Source organism: Numenius arquata, chromosome 14 (assembly GCF_964106895.1).
Source record: "Numenius arquata chromosome 14, bNumArq3.hap1.1, whole genome shotgun sequence".
In the NCBI taxonomy this organism is placed as follows: domain Eukaryota; kingdom Metazoa; phylum Chordata; class Aves; order Charadriiformes; family Scolopacidae; genus Numenius; species Numenius arquata.
In genome coordinates, this window is record NC_133589.1 from 4,299,871 (window position 1) to 4,320,830 (window position 20,960).

Genomic DNA, 20,960 nt, shown 5'->3' on the forward strand with positions numbered 1-20,960 from the left:
ACCTTTTCAGGGCAGGGAGGCTCCTTTCAACAATGCTGGGGCGGAAAAGCCACGTCCGGCATCCAGGCAGAGCCCTGCAAGCAGGAATTGCGGCTGGAGAAACAGAACAGCCCATAGGGAAGAAGAAAATACAGCAGCAAAGGAGATAAAAGCCCCGCAAGTCACATAGAGACAACCTGCTCCTCCTCCCCCCCCAAATAAAACCTCCTCTGCCCAGAACAAAAGTGCCCATCCACAAAGCTTTTGAAAGCTCTGTTTTTATCTGCTGTGCTTCTCGTTATCTTTAATTATTAAGTGTCACGGGAAAAGGGCTGCCCGCCTCCTGAAAGAGGGAAAACAAGAGACCTGGTAACTATTTCTGGGCTGCGCAACCCCTCCCCTGTCTTCAGAAAGTGCCTTCCCCACCACTGCCTCCCCCTTCCCCGCTTTTTACTGCTTGCTTTTTTCCACGTACGTGTGGCCGCAGCCGTTCCTCATCAACTTGAAATGATTTTTTTTTTTTTTTTTTTCACAACGAAGGCTTCCAGAGGACTAAAGGGGGTTTTTTGTTTCAAATCATTCCCAGATCAGCTGGGGAGAGGCTGAGCAAGAGCAGGCACGGGCTGTCTCCGGCGTGTTCCTCCCTGCAGCAGGAAGCAGGGGATGAAAGCGGGATGTGCTGGAACTGGACCGGGGCATCCGCAGAGCTGCAGGAAAAAAAGGGAGGGGGGGCCAGGACGGGGATGAAGCACACGCTGGCGTTTTTGAGAAAGGCAGAGTTATTTTAGCACCAGGCATTCCCTATTGATGGCTTTGTGGGAATACGACGGGTTAAGCGTATGCTTATGATTAAAGGCATTTTATAGCACGATAAAAAAAAAAAAATAAATACAACCAACACCCTAAATTTAAGGGTGCTTCCCTCCCCCCCTCCAAATCCTAAAGGCAGGGCCATGCACTTCATGCATTTCCTTAATGCATTTGAAGTTTTACACAGCCTTTGCTCAACATCATCTGTTTATAACGCCAGAAGGAGGGATAATTGCAAACACCTTATAATGATTAGGTTTCTGCTTTGAACTTTAATGATGGGCATTTGGGAGTGTTTTCAGAGTTTACTGAAAACATCTTAAACTTTAAAGCCAAAAAAAAAAGCCGCTATGCAGTATTACTGATAGCCCAAAGATGAGTATTAAATTAAAAATAATACATGCGAGAGCAGAACCCAGTTTACCAAGAGAGTCAGAATTTGCATTAGTCAAATTGCATCAGGGGATTTGTACAAACCGGCTAAAACGCACACATCAGCCTCAGGTTTCCTACAGATATTTAAAAATCAGGGGAAAACACAGCCCCCGCGTGCCGGAGCCTGCTGTTTGCTGTGCCAATTCTCACCGCCGCGTCCCCAGCTTTGTCCCTGGCAATTATTGCATCAGCCCCTCCTGCGGCCAGCAGCGCTTGGGCGAGCGGAGCCAAAGCCAGCACGGGCTGGAGGAAAAGGCACACGAGGACTTTTGGCCGAGCAGCTTAGTGACAAGAGCTCCTGGCCCGTGTTCGTCCCCTACAGGGGCGCAGGGCACCGATTAGCTCGAGAAGAAACGCGGTGATTAAGCGATTACTGCCCGCCAGCCTGGGAGCTGCTGACCACAGCCTGATTTGCAGCTTGTCTTGGAGCCAGCAAATAATGCACCAATACTTTTAAATTAGGCTCGAGCCTGATTACAGCGTAGGGACAAGATTTTAACTAACCTTTTATTATGGGAAATTTTGAAGCGTCTGCTTTACTCTCTCAAGATCACTTGAGACAAAGACTAACAGATGCTGCAGTTCCTAGAGGACTGCCTTTAATTTGTTTTTAACCCAAGCTAATGAATAGGTTTACTTACACTTTCGCAAGAATCATTTCAGACTTGGAAAACATTTGGAAAAGAACAAAGGTTCCCTATTTTAAAGAAACCTGATTTTCGCCTTAAATGCAGCAGGCAGCAGAGGTGGGATGGGGTAATCCCTTGGATGGGCATCATCCCTGACAAAGGATAAGACACTGCTGATACAATGGCCTTTTGCTCTTTCATATCCCTATGTCAAGATTAACGTTCGCTCCCCTCCTTAGAATAGAATCATAGAATGGTTTGGGTCAGAAGGGACCTTTAAAGGTCATCTAGTCCAATTCCCCTGCAGTGAGCAGGGACATCTTCGACTAGGGTCAGGTTGCTCAGAGCCCCATCCAACCTGACCTGGAATGTTGCCTCTCTGGGCAACCTGGGCCAGGGTTTCACCACCCTCATTGTAAAAAGTTTCTTCCTTGTGTTTAGTCTTCCCTCTTTTAGTTTAAAGCTGTTACCTATCGCAACAGACACTGTTAAAAACTCTGTCCCCACCTTTCCTGTAGGCTCCCTTTAAGTACTGAAAGGCTGCACTAAGGTCTCTCTGGAGCCTTCTCTTCTCCAGGTTAACCAACCCCAACACCCTCAGCCTGGCCTCATAGGAAAGGTGGTTCCATCCCTCTGATAATTTTTATGGCCCTCCTTCACACCTACCATATTAACTCCTGCTTACATCCCAAACGAGAGCGCAGATCGCCCAGGTGGGACCGGGTTAGTGTCGCTAAGCCCCTTATGAAGGGGGACAACGCACGCAGGTATCCATCATTTCAACCTTAGAAGCCAACGGTTCTTCCCGTTATTCTTTGCACGGCAGCGAGGTCAGTCACCCAACTTCAACTCCCCAGCCCACCAGTGCTCCGTCATCCACAAGGGGGGAAAAAAAAAAGAAAAAGAAAGAAAAAAAAAATAGCAGGCAGTGCCAGCTCTGTGCTGACGGTGGGAAATTTTTCTTTGCCACAACATTGGTTAATTAGAGAGCTGGAAAGGGCCTGGTGACAGTGCCCTCTTTGTGCTGCTTACTTATTTATTTATTTTAAAGTACAGTACGAGCTTTTTGAGAGGCTTCATGTTTTCTCTGGCTCCGAACAAATGCCATCACCCAGCACAATCAGCAGCCTGATGGGAACAAAGGACGCCAGCGCTGCCGAACCCTGAGTCGCATCCTGGTGGAAATGGGGGAGGAGTGGGACAGGAATCCAGGGAAGACACAGCCAGGTGTCGGAAACGCCACAGGGGTGCCAAGAAGGAGGCGTCTCTGCTTAGTTTAACACCTCGGATTGATAGGAGGGAATAAAGGCAGGCAAGGAGAGGACTAGGAAGTTTACGCCGATTGGGATCCTGCTGGGAGATCCCCAAGAGCTCGCAGGTAGGAGGGGAGGGAAGGATTTAGAGTGGCTTTTCCTCAGCTTCATACAAACGCAGGACTGCTCATATCACCTGCAGAGAGGGGCTGGAACCAGGCTGCGGGAAGCTGCAGCGGTCCGAGACAAAGACGTGTTGGGAAAAACGAAGCTCAGACAAGCCCTGGGAAGGCAGATCCACATTCACGTTGCCCCACTGGTTGCTGAAATCAGGAAATTCAACTCCCGCTCCCACCTACGCTCCTTCCGGATTTCTGGTGTCAAAGACCTCTATTTACAGAGATGCTGCACTAGGTTTTCCCAGGCTTGGCACAGCTACGAGCTGTATTAAGTTACTAGAGCTTCCCCTTACAGCTCAGGCCGTGCTTCAGTTCTGCCTTTGCAGCTGTTGATAACAGCCGTGAGAACGGACCCAACCGTAACTTTGGACCCTTGTTTGGGGGTGGTTTTCCCCCTCTCTGCTCTCAGAGCGAGCAGACGACCCGGCCACCAAGAAGACTTCCCTTGTCTCCAGAGGCAAAGCATCTCGGCCGCACAATTAGGAACGAGTCCCAGTAATCCCAGCGCCTGCTACCGTGCCTGGTGCCAGCACACACTCTCCCCCCCGCCACCCCAGCTCCTTCCACAAGCCCCGCTCCCCAGAACGGCTCTCAGAGCGTTTCCAAACAAAGCCCTCGTCTAACAGGAGCTGTTTTTCCCTAAAGCAACACCAGTTCCTTCCAAGTTGCGGTCAGATGCGACTCTGTGCCGATGTAGGCTTCCAGTGTGGTTTTTAGCTGCCTTGGGAAAGGAAAAAAAAAAAGTCGCGCTGTCTAAAAGCAGCCGTTTTCCTCTGGTGGAAGGCGCGTATTTCAACGCGCTGGCATGGCACGGTAATTGAAATCGGGGCGGGAATCATTCACGAAAATCCTTCGTTACTTACTGTGGGATCCGTCCAGAGAGAGCACTTTGCACAGTCCTGGCAGGGAGCCCCGGGCGAGCGGGGGTGTTGGCAGAAGTGGTCGTACCCGTTAATGGCAGCCCGGCAGAGGTAGCACATCTGAGCACCGCAACGGCAGGACATGCGGTTGCAACCCTCCGATTTAATTAGGCCGGTCCCACACTTGTGGCATTTTCTAATTCGGGCGGCTGTCATTTTCTCTTCTCTGCAACACAAGAGGAGGGAGAAGAATTAGAGAAGGGATGTTTGCAGTCACCAGCCTGTGGTAAAATTACTATTACACTATCCCAGTGATGCTTTAACCCCCCCCTTTCCCAGCATCTCTCCCCCTCCTCTCTCCTCCTACGCCATCCCCATGGTCCACCGCTGTTCCAAGGAGGTCTGGGCTCAGCTCCACTTGGAGCCAACCCATGGCAACTCAAGAACAAATTAAGTGAAGGAAAGTCAATCACTGGCTGCATTTTGCAGACCCCATCCCGGTTTCCATGCGAGCCAAGACGCCGGCAGCGCCAGGCTCTGGCTTGGGAGGAATTTAAGCCGTAAGTCAAAGGGCCAAAGGGCACACGGATGCTTGACTTGACTGCGGAGAAATACAGCTCGGGAGATAAAGTTCAGGAAAAGCAAACCCTTGGCTGTCATCTGCCAGCTAGTTTTATGTCTGCCTGTTGCTCCGGCTACAAAGTTGCCACGACTATATATATTTTTTTTTTTCCCCCCAACCCTGGCTGCTACGCTCCAGATTTATTTGGTTTTTGTTAAATTTCAGTCACTAACTGAAAAATAATCACATCTTTCCCCACAGAGACTGGGCTTTCCCTCTTCTCTTAAGATTCCCGCCATACATTTTCCAGAAGTTATTGCTTTAAGGTTCAAGAGAGGGGTTTGACTCTAACGGAGCACAAATGGGAATCCAGGACAAAGCACAGTCCCTGTCCCCATGAGACATGCTGGCAGCGACACATGCTCCAGCGCAAAGGCTCAGCTCGTGGCAGTACTATTTTGGCACAGAAATGGAGGAAAGCCTCGGTCACTTAATTAAAAGACTTATATTCTTAAGTCATCCTCCTAAGGGCCAATTTTCTGACCGCTGGAGATCGCGTTACAATTTAATTCACAACCTAGAAGTGAAATCCGATGACAGAAGAGTAAAGAGAGTGCGTTTTCATGGAGGGAAGCACAGCTCTCTGGCAGCGGGGAACGATCTCCTTTAGCCAGGCATCTCCACCCAACTGCTTCAGCAGACCTGCAAAGTCCACATATGTCTGGGAGATGACAGGGAGGGACTTCAGGAGAAGATCAGAGCAGCAAACCAGGCCACAGCACAGCCCCACAAACCGCTCCATCAGCGCAACTGGAAGAGCTGGGAACGGCGAGGTGGGAAATTCAGCCGCCTTTCAGCTTCCCAAAGCTCCCCCGCAGTTACACCTGGCCTGACCTGCACCCAGGCGTTTGGAGATAAGCTAAAAATAGAGACCAAAAAAAAAAAAAAAAAAACCAACGCAACTTGAGGCTGACTTTCCTCTGAGCTGCAGCTGCTCTTCCCTCTGCTGCTCAACAGGATGCTGCTGATGCAGAGGTTTTTTTTTTTTTTTTGCAAACTTTGAGCAAGGCAGGAAGTTTGCCCTGAACTCCAGCTGTGCTTCCCTTTCCTTACGCAGGGCTTCAAAAGGAAGCTTTTTATTGTATCAGGCAGTAAGACTCATCTATCCACAGCAATGTTCCTGCTAAAGGTTTTTGAACTAATTTTTCCTTATTAGGGACATGACAACTTGTTCCTCCTCCCTCTCACCCCTCTTTCCTACAGGGAAAGGAGTGGCAGAGAAAAAAAGTCATATCAAACGCGTAAAAAGATTTCGTTTTGAATTATGGACTGCGGGATGAGCAAGCAACAGTCATTCAGGCTCCCAGTGGTGGAGCTTTCCAGCCTCTCCTCGTGCCAGACAGACTCTAAGTCAGAGGGGAAAGGATTGGGCAACACGGGCAAGTCCCATTCCACTGCGCCAGACATGCAGCTCCATGGATGAACCTTCCCTTATTTCCTAAGGGCAGAGGATTTCGTCATTTACTGTAGCAAAGAGAGAGATCAAACTTCTTAAGATTTTAGGGAAATATTCGAGATTTACACCTGAATATTTAAAAATATGATGCCATTCTGTAACGATTTCTACAAACCAGTTAGAAATAGAGACAAGCTTCTGTAAGAAAACCCATCCCCTCCCACAAAGCCAGAATGCAGTAACTGAGCAAACCGTGCTTCGTCACCAGTCTAGATTTTCAAAGGACAATAACAACTTGCTGTGAGTCAATGCACTTCTCCGCCTCTGAGCAACACCTCCCTTCTCCCCCCTGAAGCAACACTGATGGGGGTTTCTCACCTCTGAGAAGGACCAGGTGCCAGCCTGCGAGACGCTGGGCCAGCCAGAGGAACAGGCTGGTCTGGTGACAACTCTCCCACGTCCTTGAATTACCAGCTGGATCCGCTGCCAAGTATCTTTCGCAGAAAGAAATCCCATCCTGGGTGCCTCCTGACCCCTCAAGCTTTGAGGTCCCTAGCACCTCCCTGACAGAAGGTAGTGACACCCAGCAGAACTCTGGGGTCTCTGCGAGCCACAAGAACAGAGAGGTTTCTCATCCCCCTCCAAACCAGAGTGTTTTGCTATTACCAGTTCATCCACCTCCCCATTTTTGTCCGGTTGTGGGATTTACTCACATGGACGTCCTGTATTTGATGTCATCCTTCTCAGCCAGCTGCTCACAGGTGAGGTTCATGTGCTCCTTCCACAGCCCCTGGCACTTCCGACATGTTTCCTAAGGAAGATAACAGGTACTAAAGAAAGAGAAGACCCAGCACACTGCTAACAGCATCAGGAGCTGGAAAAATTCCCATCTCTTCCCCCCCAAAACGCTGCAGGTTCTCAGTTGAGAATGGTAGAGAGAGGTCTGTCCTCCACCCAGAATGAGTCTGTCAAGAACAGGAGCCAAAGGGTTTCCAAAGCAAAAGAAGTCAGGTATGAAATGAGTCCGTAAATCCGAGTTCACCTAAAACTCAGGGAACAACTACCAGGTTCTCTGGTTACTTCCCCAAGGAGTCTCCAGAGATAAAACCATGGTGCTAAAGGACATCAAGTTCATCTGTTTCCAGACCAAAACCATTCCCCTTCACACAAAGAGCTTCTAATTCAGCAGCGATGGAAGCCTCGCAGCTGCCTCAAAACCTCTGCTCCCCCGTGCATACAAGCAAATCCATGTTATGCTTTCTAAAACCTCACAAAATAAAGTTAAAGCAGTTTCTGTGAGTAAACAGATTAAAAATGCAGGATGTGGACGCGTGTCCATAAAACAGAGGTGGAATACGAACAAATATTTACGAATTTAACCAGAACGGCTGAACTAAACTTAGAGAGAGTGACTGAACTCCACTGTTCTTGTAAACTGTGTAGCAAAGAGGCTTTAATCCAGGACTGGTAAAGCTGCGCGGAGCAGGAGAGCTGAGGAGGCAACTATTGGCAAGGAACTTGGACTAAGACTAGAGTTAGAGCTGATTTTTCTCGCTCGGCTAGCCAAAGAAAACATCATTTTGTTTTGGGTCAAACAAGAGATTTTTTTCCTTTAATTTGAGGAAGATTAGAAAACATCCAAATCAAACTTGGAAAAAGTACACGTTTCACAATCCAACTGTTTCATCTTCAGGATGGCTGGGGCTCAGGCTTTCAAATCCAACTTTCTCCCCCTGGCAGGAAAACCCGTATGGCTGCAAAGCGTCCTCGTCCCCTCCACACCAAAGAAGGTCCTAGAAGAGCTTTGCCCAGCTCTGGTTGCACCCTTAGTGAAAGACACCAACTGCAGAGACAGATCCTTTCTGATTGCATTACCTTCGTTTAATTTTAATGAAGAAATTGGCCATTTATATGAGACACAATAGAAACAACTGCTTAAAAACACACGTAGGCAGCAAAACTCTTTAGATCGTGAATCAGACAAACAGGATGAAGACCAAAGCTTCCAAGGAAGCCACCCCTGGGAGGGGGTGCAAAACGTTGACTAGTTTGTATTTGTGCTCGCTGGGAGATGCGTTACAGCTTGTGCTTTCATCTGGAGAATTAGAGGCTCCTCGTCCCGGCTGGAAAGCCGGTCGCGCTTGCAGGCTGCAGGGTAAGGGCTGTAGTAAGAGGAGAGCCAAGCGTGTGACTGTGTCCCGAAAGCTCAGAAGAGGATTTTGTGATTGCTCACCTTGCAAATGCACCCGTTGGCAACCAGACACCGGTTTTAAGGGGCGTTAAATGCCTTAGTTCTGTTGATCCTCATGAATCATTCACCGTACCCTGCGTTTTCCTGCTAAAGCTGTTAAAACAGGCACTATTTTGCGTACGGTTGTTTCCAGGCCAGGTCTGTCTGTTATCGGCACGGGAGGATCAGACTGGGAGCCGTTCACGTACCTCGATGAGGACCCACCTTCCCCTTTTATTCTTGACACCTGGCCACATGTCATCCCAAGACCAAAAGTGCTGTAGGTTTGGGGTTGGTTTTTTTTTTTGTTTTTTTTTTTTTTACATACATCAAGGGTTAAAACCGGCCTTTGGAGCCCTGCCACACAGAACCACTTTCACACGCCAGCAACAAAGATTTAACAGCTTTTTGCCAGAAGGGTTGGCACACTTTCCAGCCAGGAGCCTACTATTCCCAATTACTTAACTCCAGGAGCCTCCTTCGCTGCCGATGTAGAAACGATGCCCTTCTGAAGCAGATGGCACCGCTTAGGCTTTCCTCCCAAGTCATTCCCTTTTGTCTTTTGTTACTGCCACCGTCCTCGCTCTCCTCGGTGCAGCTCTTTAAAAAAACAATGCTCTCCCTTTTGCTGAGGCTGCTGATATTTACCAAAGTATGTCTCCTATGCCCAGGAGAAGGGAAAAGGCACGGCAGCAGATTCCCAAACGTGCTGGGATGGCATGAGATAGGAGGTACGGGGTTCTCCAGCTTGCTGTGACTGCTCCACAGAGAGTGCCACGCAGCTGTGGGCATTTCTGGGATCACAGAATGGTTCAGGTTGGAAGGAACTTTAATGATCACCTTGTTCCACCCCCCTGCCCTGGGCAGGGACACCTCCCACCAGACCAGGTTGCTCAAAGCTTCATCCAGCCTGGCCTTGAGCCCCTCCAGGGATGGGGCAGCCACAGCTTCTCTGGGCAACCTCGGCCAGTGCCTCACCACCCTCACAGCAAAGAATTTCTTCTTGATATATAATCTGAATCTCCCCTCTTTCAGTTTAAAACTGTTACCCCTCGTCCTATCATCCCTCCCAAGATGCACTGGCTACAGAGAACTGCAAACCCATGGGCAATGCACCCCATGAAGATGCCCCCGTGGCTTCCTAACTCCCAGTGTCACCTGGTGCTGCTTCTGACCAAGCCACGTCCTCACCAGAACGGAGGCGGGGGGAAAAAATGGACAATACAAGTGCCATTAGAAGAACTCGATGTGGCTTCTCTCCTTGTTCTACCCAAGACAATGGCACATTGTCGGCAATTACAGGAACCTCTTTGCACAAACGCAGGGAGGAAGCCCACGGTTCAGACAAAGGCAACTGCTCCAGTGCCACAACTGAGGTCCCAGCCTTCGCCCGAGGAAAGAAAAGCGACCTTTTTAAATTTTTAACTCTTATTCAAAGCCAACCTGCTCGGCTGATGAGGGTTTTGCACATCTCACACGATGACAATTCTGATCTCTACAATTTCCACAGGGGGTTCTTTTATTTTAGAAATAGCTTTTTGTTCGATAAAGAAACATACTCTGCCATTACCATATTAATTAACCTAAACAGACAGTAGGATGGCTGGTTTTTTGCAAGCAGCCTAGATGATTTCTATTGTAAGAGCAGCACTTGGCACTAAGACTGGCAGCGCCTAAACCCACACAAAGAGGGAAAACGAGTCCTTCCCAGACCAGAAATCTTCTACTCCAAACCCACCAGCCGAGAAGCAAGTCCGTCCACCCAAATCAAGACCCTGCCCAACGTCTCCTCCAGCACCTTGTCCACCAGCAAACCCTGGCCCACTCGTGTAGGGATACCTGACATGGGAAAGCACATTTTGGTTTAGTTTTAACAGCTTTTCAGTTAAATTAATTATTTCTGGATGGCGTGAACTCCATATGTCTCCTCCCCAGCCCACTCCTCCTCGCAGACAGGTCCAGAGAAGGCGGTGAAGGCTTTCGGTGCGAGGGGCAGGGTGTTTGCAGAAGCCTTGGCATTCGCAAACGGCTCCGAAGCAGGCACGGAGGCAGGAGATGAAGTATCTGCTGCCTGTTACATCTGCCCGAGCTTGGCAGGCAGCCTGGGACAGTCCATTAATGCGCCAGGCTGGGCCGGCAGAGAGGAGGATGTGATGGAGAGGGTGTTTAATCGCACGCTGTAATCTCCTCACTGTACATCTGTTAGAGGTAGTGGCTCCGTTTCCTCTCGCTGGCCGCCAGGAAGCAGCCGGGATTAACACAAACATGTTTGGGTTCAGGAGGATCCTTTGTTCCCAGGGTCAGCGGTGCGGATACGCAGCTTTCTGTGCTCAGGGCCAGCCTGGCGAAGGGCAACCAGTTTGCTTTTAGCACAGGCATCGCAATCCTTAAACCTCCTCGTTAATTGTCCCTGCACCTAATGAAGGTAATGGGAATGTTTTACACAAACCTACCACCTTCCTCAGCACTTCTACTGGTACTTGCAGTGGATTATACAGTTTTAAGAGACATCCTAAACTTTTTTTCACTCTGCCATCTGCTAAAAATAACTCTCCAAGGTCCAGCCCTTGGTTGGGGTGGGGGGAACCCAAATAACTGACTTCTCCCTGCCAGTCTCCGTGTTCTTTTGGCGACGGTGGGGCTGTTGTATGCGCTGCCGGCGATGTAGATGCACTGGCTTTCTTGGTTTCAACCCAAACAAATGCCACATGGACAAAAACATCAGATGACGGGCACAGATCGCTGCCCGGCTGCCCACGGCATTCCTGCCTGCCTGCTTCTTCTGGAGGAGTTTATACGAAGCCCTTTACTGATCGAGCAAAACGCAAAGGGAGGAGGGGAAGCGCAGCTTAAACACCAGCAGGGGACGGACTGGGCTGTCATCACCACCTTCCAGCTCTCAGTGGTGGCTCTGAGCGGGGTCCAGCGCTCGCCTTAGCTCTCCATATGCTGGTTAATTAAATCCTTGCTCCGTGTGGCTCCCCGCGTCCCCCCAGGAAGGGCGAGTTGCAGACTCCAGCGGTCTCTGCCGATGGCACACACGGGGACGATGGCTGCTGGGAGTGAGAGGGAGGTAAAACACGCCGTGTGTCCCTTCGGTGCTCGCTGGGATGGAGCCCCAAGTGATTGATTCTCTGGTTCTTCCTGCTTTTAGACAGACAATAGCGCAGGCTAACCTCAAACAGGCCAAGTTTTACCCAAAAGCAGATGTGAATGCAATAGTCTCAGAATAGCACCTCGAGGCCAGTCCATACTGCACTGGTTTAATTAAAGGGCTGCAATTCCCAACCAGACAAGTTAATGGGAAAACAAAGAACCACACAGTCTTCCTTCCCCACAAAGTCTCCACTGTCCATAAAGCTGCGCCGCCCTTAACTAAAAATGGATGCAGAAGTAGCTAAATGAATGCAACCTCTAAGCACGGATAAGCTCTCATGAGCAAACTCCTTCAGGGCTGTTTCTGGGATTTCCTATACGTTAAGCTAGGATAAAGAGGTTCTAATCCAGTCCAAGACAATCCATTTTGGTGAGAGACCCTCTTTAGAGATGTACAAACGCCCAGCACAGGGAAGTGGGACCACAACTCCACAGGTACCCAGCTTCCCAGTACGGAGGGTGCTCCTTCCAGCACGAACTGCTGCGGCAGCTCTCCGGTCCCGGAGCCGCATGGAACAGGTGAGACAGGCAGCAGGTACCAACTCCAAATGCACAAAATCCACATAGCGTGGAAAAAGGACCGCCGTGCCTCAGATGGGCGAGGGGACAAGGAGTGAGGGGCTGAGAGGAGATGGGTGCTGGGTGGGTTTGCTGCTCCCCCCCAGCTGGGCTGTTCCCCGGGCAGCGCTGCCGCTCAGCGGCCACCGGCCACAGCGCAGCTCCTGGGCCCCGAGACCGACTGCGGCTTGAGAGAAACCCAGGAAAAACTGAAGTCTCCTCTCCTTAGCACGGCCACGATTTATTTTAGGTTGCAGGAAGAGATAAATCAAAGGCACAGGCCTTGGACTAGGCTGTAAAAATGAGCCAGGGTGTAAATGTAGAGACCTACAAGTGATGGAGAGTTAAAAAGAAAAGTACGGGTAAGAAAAATACGCATTTATATCCAACAAACACCAGGAGGGTTGATTAAAGCTTTTATGGCCATATATTAAACCCCATTACCAAAAATGATGACCCCAAGCAGTGCCACCTGTTTCCATGTTCTTGTTAAATTGAACACATTCTACTCCCTCTTTAAGACACTGGAGATGGGCAATGCCCTTTGGTTTCCAGAAACATGCCGGCAGGCCAGCTCTCGCAGAGGTTTGGGTCATCTACATCAGAACCTGAGAACCAGAAACACATGGTAACTCCCACCCCAGGCTTGCCTAAATCAGTAGGACTCTCTCATATCTGTAATTCAGAAGTTCCTGAAACACAGAGACCAAACCAAAGCAAGCTTTTCCCCTCCCCAGAGTTTGACTTTAAAAGGCCAGATCAACTGGTGGTTCGGGTGCAGTGGTTAGAGACCTATAGAGCAAAAATATCTGCAGCTTCACGCAAGAAGTGCTGCTCAGCATCACTATCACCCTATGGCCGGTCAGGGGTGGAAACCACGCTAGCACAAGAAATTGCTCGCTGATCTCATCCTCATGTACCATAGTGTAATCAGAGTAAGAGAAACAGCTCTTTCACTGAGAAGGGTCATGATTTAATTTGAACTTGTACAAAGCTTAGGGTTTTTTGGGATGTTTTGAAGAATTATTTTTCTTTCAAAGCTGCTTCCTCTCAAGCTCCAGAGATGTGAGGAATCTATCAAAAGCTGCAGGCAGCAGGTCAGCGTCGGAGTATTTGCATCACAAGTTCATCGCACCGGGATCCCTTCCCCTAAATGGAGAAGTTTCTCATAAGGATAAGATTTCTGCCCTAAAATAACACTTTTCAGAAGGCAGTCCCCCTACCCTGAGCAGACTGATGTCGCACACAGCACCTCTCCAGCTCAGCACACCGGGAATATCAGATACAGCCAGGGTGGATGGGCTTTGTGACCTGGTCACCCACCAACCTGAGTCAGCCTGAAGCGCAGGCAGAGGACACCACTGCTTGGTCACTTTATAAAGGTGGCTTAAACACAGACCTCACACCAAAGATGTTGTCTAAATCAGTATATCTGAGGTCGTATGGCTCCTTCCCAGGGCAGAAAGTTAACAGAAACTCAGTACCTGCTACTGGAAACACATCTGTAGTAGTTACTCAGTTTTTAGGTCTGTTGGACTGATGGCAGAGAATAGCTATGTGCCTTCCCAGCCAAGGTAAATAATTAAATACCAGCAGCCTAGTTCAAAGCACTCAGCAGCTGACCCTCCTGCCTCTCCCCCCAAGTGCAGATTGCCTTACCCCACTCAGCAGAGATCTAAGAGGTTATCCCTGTAATCCCACGCACAACCTCACACAAAAAGGGATGCTGCTTCCAATAGCTGGAACTTTAACTGATGAAATCTAGCAGGGCTAAACAACTGTGGAGCTGCTGGAAACAATAAAGACCTTCAGAGAGGAACAGGAGGATTTAGATTTCAAAGACAAGCACCCTGATTTTTAAAGGATAACTCTGGAAGGTTACTCAAGGGGTTGCACCCAACAACATCAAGAAGGTTAAGGCGTGACAAAAGTAAGATATCTTATTTGCAGAGGTACCTGCTAACGATGCATTGTAAGACCGAGAGGAGGAACAATTACTGAAGTTAATTTTGAAACTTCCCTCTTACACCACCACACGATAAACAACCCCCCCCCCTCACCCCGCTCCAGACAAATCCCTCCCCAGGGCTTTGGGTGGCAGGAGCTGGAGAAAACCTCCTCCAGGTCTGCCCTGTTTTTCTTGTGGTTCTCTCTCCCCCTACCGTCTCCCAGATTTTATTGTATTACGAAAGGATCACAGGAGGAGCTCGGTTATAGATGTCCTCTCCTCCATCAACAGTTTATGTAACACACCTACGACCACTTTTAATGAGGCTCTGCAATATGGCAATTTTGACGGTAATTTAGCAGCATTAAGACACTTCACTTCCAATTTAGAGCCTTTTTAATCATACTCTCTACCTACAGCAGAAGTTAACACTCCGGGTCGTTATAACACCAGCAAGGGATGGGAAAAGGTGAACTGAGCAGAGCAGTTATGCTGGAAAATATCTTTAGTCTAGGTACAAATACAGCCTCAGAAACTGGGCAAGAAGAGCTTGCTTTGCCACAGAAATTAAACCCAAACGAGGGGAAACCCCCAAAGTAGGATGCTCCTAGCTTTAAACTGGCCATAGTAAACCAAAAATAAATAAAAAAAAAGTTGGGGGAACTAGCAAGGATAAAGAAAAATGAAAGCAAAGTGATACCTGGCCTCCCTGAAGTCTCAGAAGTTCAGATGATTTATTGTTTTAATGCCTACGTGGTGCAGAGTTACCTCTTACCTGCTGCTCCCCAGGAGAACTCTGCAGAGAGCGAGAGGACAGAGCTTTGCAGCCCCTGAGCCACAGCAGCCAGCCTTGTAAATACAGTATTTATAGCTACAATATTTACGGCAGATAGACTGAAAATGGCCCTCTGAACTGCTAACCTCCATCTTCCAAATTCACCAACGTGACAGTGAGTCATCTGCAGCTCATTTGCTACGCTAAAATAAGCTAATGGTAAAACCAAAGCTGGAGGCCCGTACCAGCAGCCTGATGAAACTTCCCGGCGAGAAAGAACGCTGCGCGAGGTGTTAAAAAAGCCAAAACCACCAAGAAATGCAGCGTGATGGAGTTTACACTTGAAGCTCCAGTGTAGATGTGCACTGGATTTCCTCCCGCACCACAAAAGTTGTTCAGATGCCTGTTCAAAATAATAAAACATAATAGTAAAAAGATATCGAGCAAATGAGTATGCACAAAAAAAAAAGGCAGAGTAAAGTACTAAAAACTAATCAGGGAAATAGATGTGCCCACAACTCACTGCTTCCTCTTTCAGAGCCCTCAGATGCTGTTTCCATTTCCTCCTGTATCAGGTACCCATGAGCCCACCTAACACCAGCTGGGCCTGGGTTTCTGTTTGGTGCAGAGGTGGCAAGAAGCCTCAAAACTGCAATTTGGGGACAGGTTTTCAAACCCTGGTAAGGCTGTTTGGCCCCCCAGCTTCAGCAGGTGAAACGTGCCTCCCCAGGGCTGCGGGGAGCAGAGGGACACCGGGAAGGAGATGCAGTGAGACAAGTGATGTCCAAAACCATCAGGCACAGGCTGCAGCGATCAAGAGTGTTTCTTACCCAAAGTACAACAGGCGAAAACACCAGCTTCGGCCCTTGCCAGGTGGACACTGTCACATCCCCGCAGGTGGTGAATGAATGGGTGGTATTTTGCAGGCAGGACCATACCTTGAGGCTTTGGGATAACAGAGGAACATCCAGCACACCCCCAACAAACCCACCAGCCCTGGGCAAGGAGGATGGCAGAGGGGATACAGCGATCCCAAGCCATCAAAGTGCCCGTTTACTCCCAGCTCAGTCTAATCTTGACCAAAGCCGATCAGCCGCCTTAACCCCCGCGGGAGGACGGGCAGGATAGTAACCGTGGTGCTGCAATATCCTGCCAAACAAGGGTTAACTCAGGACACATTTGTCCTCTAATTAGAAGAGTTGTTTAATCTGTGATTTAATTTTCCTTTAAATTATATAATCCCTTTCAATTAACTTTTTTTTTTTTTTAAATAGTCACAGAAAAATCTGGGGCTTAGAAACGCTCTGGAAGAAGAGGAAGACCACCTTGGATCTGCAGACATCGAAGCTAAACTGAGTTAGCAATTCCAAGGGGAGCCTCTCCATCCGCACCAGCTCTGAAACAAAAGCTGCTAACCCAGCAAGACAGGCTCGTTTCCGCACAACCACGTGAGACCCGGCAAGAGGCAGGGAAAACGAGGCTAAAAACAATGCCTTGAACCCCGAAATGCTTGCAAGGTCCCAGCGCCACGCAGAAGGCAGACCATCGCAACAGAAGTGAGACGGGAAGAGCGCGCTGCAACCCTCGGCGTTGTGAAATCCCAAAGGCAAGCAGTTCCCTTTCTGTTATGCTTCCAAACACTGATCAGAAGGACCGGTTCCCCTCTTCTCCCCCCACTTCAGTACCCAACAAGTCGAATTAAGTGCAGTGTTCAACTATGTGCATGGCATGACTTGTCTACAAACTAGAGATGTTGCAGGCCTGTTTCCTGTAAAAGCCAAAAAAAAAAAAAAAAGCACAAGCCACCTCATCTTCAGGGACCCCTTTGAGACCCAGCAGTCACTTGCCCAGAGAAGCTGTGGCTGGCCCATCCCTGGAAGTGTTCAAGGCCAGGCTGGATGGAGCTTTGAGCAACCTGGTCTAGTGGGAGATGTCCCTGCCCAGGGCAAAGGGCTTGGAACTAAATGATCTTTAAGGTCCCTTCCAACTCTAACAATTCTGTAATTCCGCCACGACCCAACCACAACGGCAAAACAAACCTCACATTCTGTTGCTGGCATCAGTTTTTGAGGGGAGAATCCCAGCTGGTTCAGGAGAAGGAAAGCCATCCTACCACCCCAGGACACTGAGAACCCCAGCTCCTGCTGCAAGGTGGGGGTCCACTGGTCACCTTGACTGCACACAGACCATCTCCCTCTTCCTACACTCATACAATAAGAAAAAAAATTAAAAGAACTGCAAGTAGGGAGTGCTTTGGTACGGCTGAGTGTAGGTAAGGATCAAGACTGGCACTTCGGGGGTTACTTTATCAAAAGGATGGATTACTAAATTAAGCTGTACATGCAGTTCCTCCAAAAGGATTAAGTATGATACCCTCAGAGGGGTACGAACCACAGACAAAAATACAGAGTGTGTGATACCAAAAGATTAAATCAACAATTTTGGCAGCACAAGTGAAGTATTTAGAAACAGGGCTGGTTTCGGCCATTTCCCCAGCCTTAGAGCAGCTTCCAGACCCCGTTCTCATTTTCCTGGAATATCTATTGTAAAGATGAGGAGAGGAAGGGAAAAAAAAAAAGTTAGCATAAACACACCATCATTAAGAGTCGAAAAATATGCGGATGCTACTGAAAACCATTTCCAAACAGTGGGGAAACACGTGGGGAAGCATTTAGCTCCTACTGACCAGTGAGTAACCCTGGGGAAGAGGCTGTCCATGTCAGCAAAACCTGCTGCCCTTCCTACAGTCAAGGAACGAAGACCTTTGAAACACCTTTCTCCAAAAGAGAAGCCCCAAACGTACACCCGCAACTGGAAGTGGTGCTTTAGGGAGGGGTGGCTGGAATTAAACACCAGATCCGTAACATATTGAGATGGCTGCGTGAGCCCACGTCCACCGCTCTCGCTTTGAACGTCCCATTCGTTTGTTCAAAGGTGCAAGAAGGGAAGTAACAACCAGCTGGACCAGGGTAAGAAGGGTCTTTCAGCTGCCTGCCAGAGGGAAGAGCCCATAAATAAAACATTTTGCTTAGGCCAGCGGCTACTGGAAACCAAGGAGGCTCTTGGAGAGTCCTGAGAACATCACAACAGACTCTCCTAACCAGTTACTCTTTACCCCTTAATTTCAGAGCTCAAGTGCTGAATAAGAACCTGAACTAAAGCAGCAGCCAACAGGTTTTGCAGGGGAGAAACACCAGCTGTACCACTTAAAATCGAGCAGTTTAACCCATTGCCAAACAAGCCATTTGCATTAACGTCGTGAAACAGGATATGAAGCACTTCGTAGCAAGAAAAAGGAGATTCACTTTATTAGAAAAATACTTTTAAGGTTCAAATTGACCGAACCATTTGCAGCCATGGGTGATTTGTAAAAGACATTATTGGCTGACAGAGCTGGCTTTTGGCTTACCAACACTATGGGCAATTACCACCCAGAGGGATATTACCTGTTCTCAGTTAATGAGTGAAGCCTGTGCCAAGTGTCAGGCACAAAGACCACATTAACTGCTGTGGAAAATGGCTTTTTAGGGTCCAGGAAGAAAACTATTCCAAGACATCCATAAGAAGCCAAGGAACATTTCGAAGGAGGGAAGGTGATTGTCAAAAAGAAGTGGGTATTGTCTTCCTGTGCTGCCCTGGATTCAATCACAGTTATCTAGACTCAATCAGACTATCTCAAAACCATCCTGGCTTTGGACCAGATCAACTTCTCCCCACGAAATTCAGAAGAGTCACAATTCCTAATTGCTGTCTTAAGCAACAGGACCGAAAAAAAAAATCTAAGGCGCCCCTGAAGCAAACAAAACCAGCACCTCCGGGTAGATGTTGTAACTGGTTTATTTTAGCCTAGAATTTACTATGTCGCAAATCACATCCCCACCCATTTAGAGCTGGTTAAGACCAGCCCCTTCCCCCTGCCCGACTTCTCGCTTCCACTTCTGACCCAGGATTTTATTGCAAAGGGAAAGCAGCGTTATTGGCCTTAAAAGGAAAAGACCCATCTGTCACATTTCTGCAGAGGGGAGTCAACAAAGAGGAACTTCAGTGACTTCCTTAAAACTCCGGAAACACCAGAGGCCACCGCCGTCCCCCCCTATAAGGATTAAAGGGTTTTTCCTCCCGCTTCCGCCAGGGATGCACATGGGCAACGACACCAGACTGTGGAGGAGCACAGATGTCTCCTTTTAAAGGAAGACAAAAGAGGAGGGAAATCAAAAAAAGACAGTGGCGAAGAGGCAGAGTCGGGCATCATTCAGGGAGCTCAGCCCTACGCTCCCATCCGTGGTCCGGGAAGCCTCCGTGAGGAAAATGCAGATGAACGATGCATCAGGAGACCCCGATCTGCTCCTTTCCACGCAACCCAACTCATGCATTTGCTGGGAAATGATGCCCAACAGGCTGAGAATTTCAAACAGGAATGCATTTGGCCTTTTAGTTAGGGCATGTTTATGTTTGCTTAACAAAGCCCTAAGTTTCTTCCATCAGGTATTATTCCCAATTGCTGAGCTCAAATGCAGACACGCTCAATCAAAAAAATAAGAGCAGTCAGAAGCCATTTCATTCAGGAACAGTAACTTTGCTTTTATGCCTTTTTTTTTTTTTTTTTTTTTAAATCAAAAAGTATTCTCTTACCTTTGCACCATTAAGCACAGCCGTACTTAAACCCGCTCGCTCGCACAAAGACCAAGGCCAAAGTGCCCTGCGCTTAAAATCCCTCCCTGGTTGCCATCAGCACTTTACACCTTGCATTTCAGATGCATCAACAGCAAAAGCTGACAGGACAATTTCATTTTTGTTTGGCGCCGGTTTCACTTTCAGAATCGCAGAAAACAATGCAGCAGTATTGAGTGGAAACCACAAATCTGATTATGGCTCCAGAAATCGAAATGAACCCGAGTTTCAGTTTGTCGAGTCTTACGAAGGGAGCTGATGTCTGCACAACTCCATCTGGGGAGAAAAGACAGCGTAATGCTCGTAGGGCACGTTAAGATCCCAAGACATCATCTGTTGTAGTTTTTTGGGGGGAGGTCGCTATTACTGAGGAAACTGCACACTTGGAGCTTTACGTTAAAAAGGCATTTTAGAGGAAAGTCAAAGTGCTCACGGTGTCTCCAAGTTTCTTCCCTACCGTGGTCCCCATATGAACGACTGGTGCATTCCCTCTCCCCAGCATCAGCCTCTCAAACCAGAAGACTTTCAGGATGAAGGGAGCCCAGACAACACCAAAGGATCCGTGTCCTTCCCCTTCATACCGAAGAAAATACTGCTCTGTCCCACACCAGACCTTAGGACGAGCTGCTTCACTCTCTGCAGCTCCCAAACGTCACCAATTGCTCTAAGTGCCACCAACACAGCACCCCAGAGCACTTCCAGGATTTATCTTTAATTTCATTTAGCCTTGTTCAGATGCATAAACGCACAGACTTTGGTAACACACATGCTATAACTGAGCACCTCTGGGAAACGGTTGTGTGCGGTGGGTCGGATCCTGCCTGGCAGCCAGAGCGAGCAGCTATTCAGACCCTCAACCCTCTCCTCCATTTTTTTAATATATAAATACTACTACTTGACTTTTCAGGAGCGCAAAGAGGATAGCAGAAAACCCACAAAAGCTTCATTTTTTGGTTTTGGCCACCAATCTGGAACCTCTCCCTTGGAAGAGCAGCTTTTCAGAACAAGCCTGAAAAACACCCTGTCTTAGGGGAGAGTCTCGTTACAGGAGAGGCGAACAGAAATGAAAAGTTACCTTCCCAAGACACAATTAACCACCAAAATTGAACAGAGATCAGATTGACATCGCCCAGCTTCAGGCTGCAAGGTTTCTTTGGGTGTATTGTTCGAACCGTATTCTTCTTAAATCAGATCTTCACAGCCCACAAAGCGTTTGGCCGGTTACAGGTCCCACTGCTAAACCTGGTGTCCCCTTGTAAGGAAGCCAGCAGGCTGTGTCACCTACCCCAACCAGTTCCAAAGCCAATTTATTTTACGAAGCAAGATCCGTAGCACACTCAGACTCAAAAGAAAAATGAAAAAGTAAAAAAAAAAAAAAAAAAAAAGGTGCAGGTACAATACCTCATTTTACTGCTTTCAGATGCCAAACCTCACGAAACTTTTTTTGACATGAGGCTGC

General features: G+C 48.4%; 1 protein-coding gene across 1 annotated transcript in view; it reads right to left on the bottom strand.

The window, feature by feature from the left end:
* The window catches only part of RNF216 (ring finger protein 216), an 81,944-nt gene that overhangs the window by 8,245 nt on the left and 52,739 nt on the right, over positions 1–20,960 (bottom strand). The window contains exons 14-15 of the mRNA XM_074158329.1: positions 6,877–6,974; positions 4,149–4,371 (exon numbers count right to left, since the gene is read on the bottom strand). Of these exons, the coding sequence (XP_074014430.1) occupies positions 4,149–4,371; positions 6,877–6,974 (321 nt within the window). The remainder of the gene's footprint in view (positions 1–4,148; positions 4,372–6,876; positions 6,975–20,960) is intronic.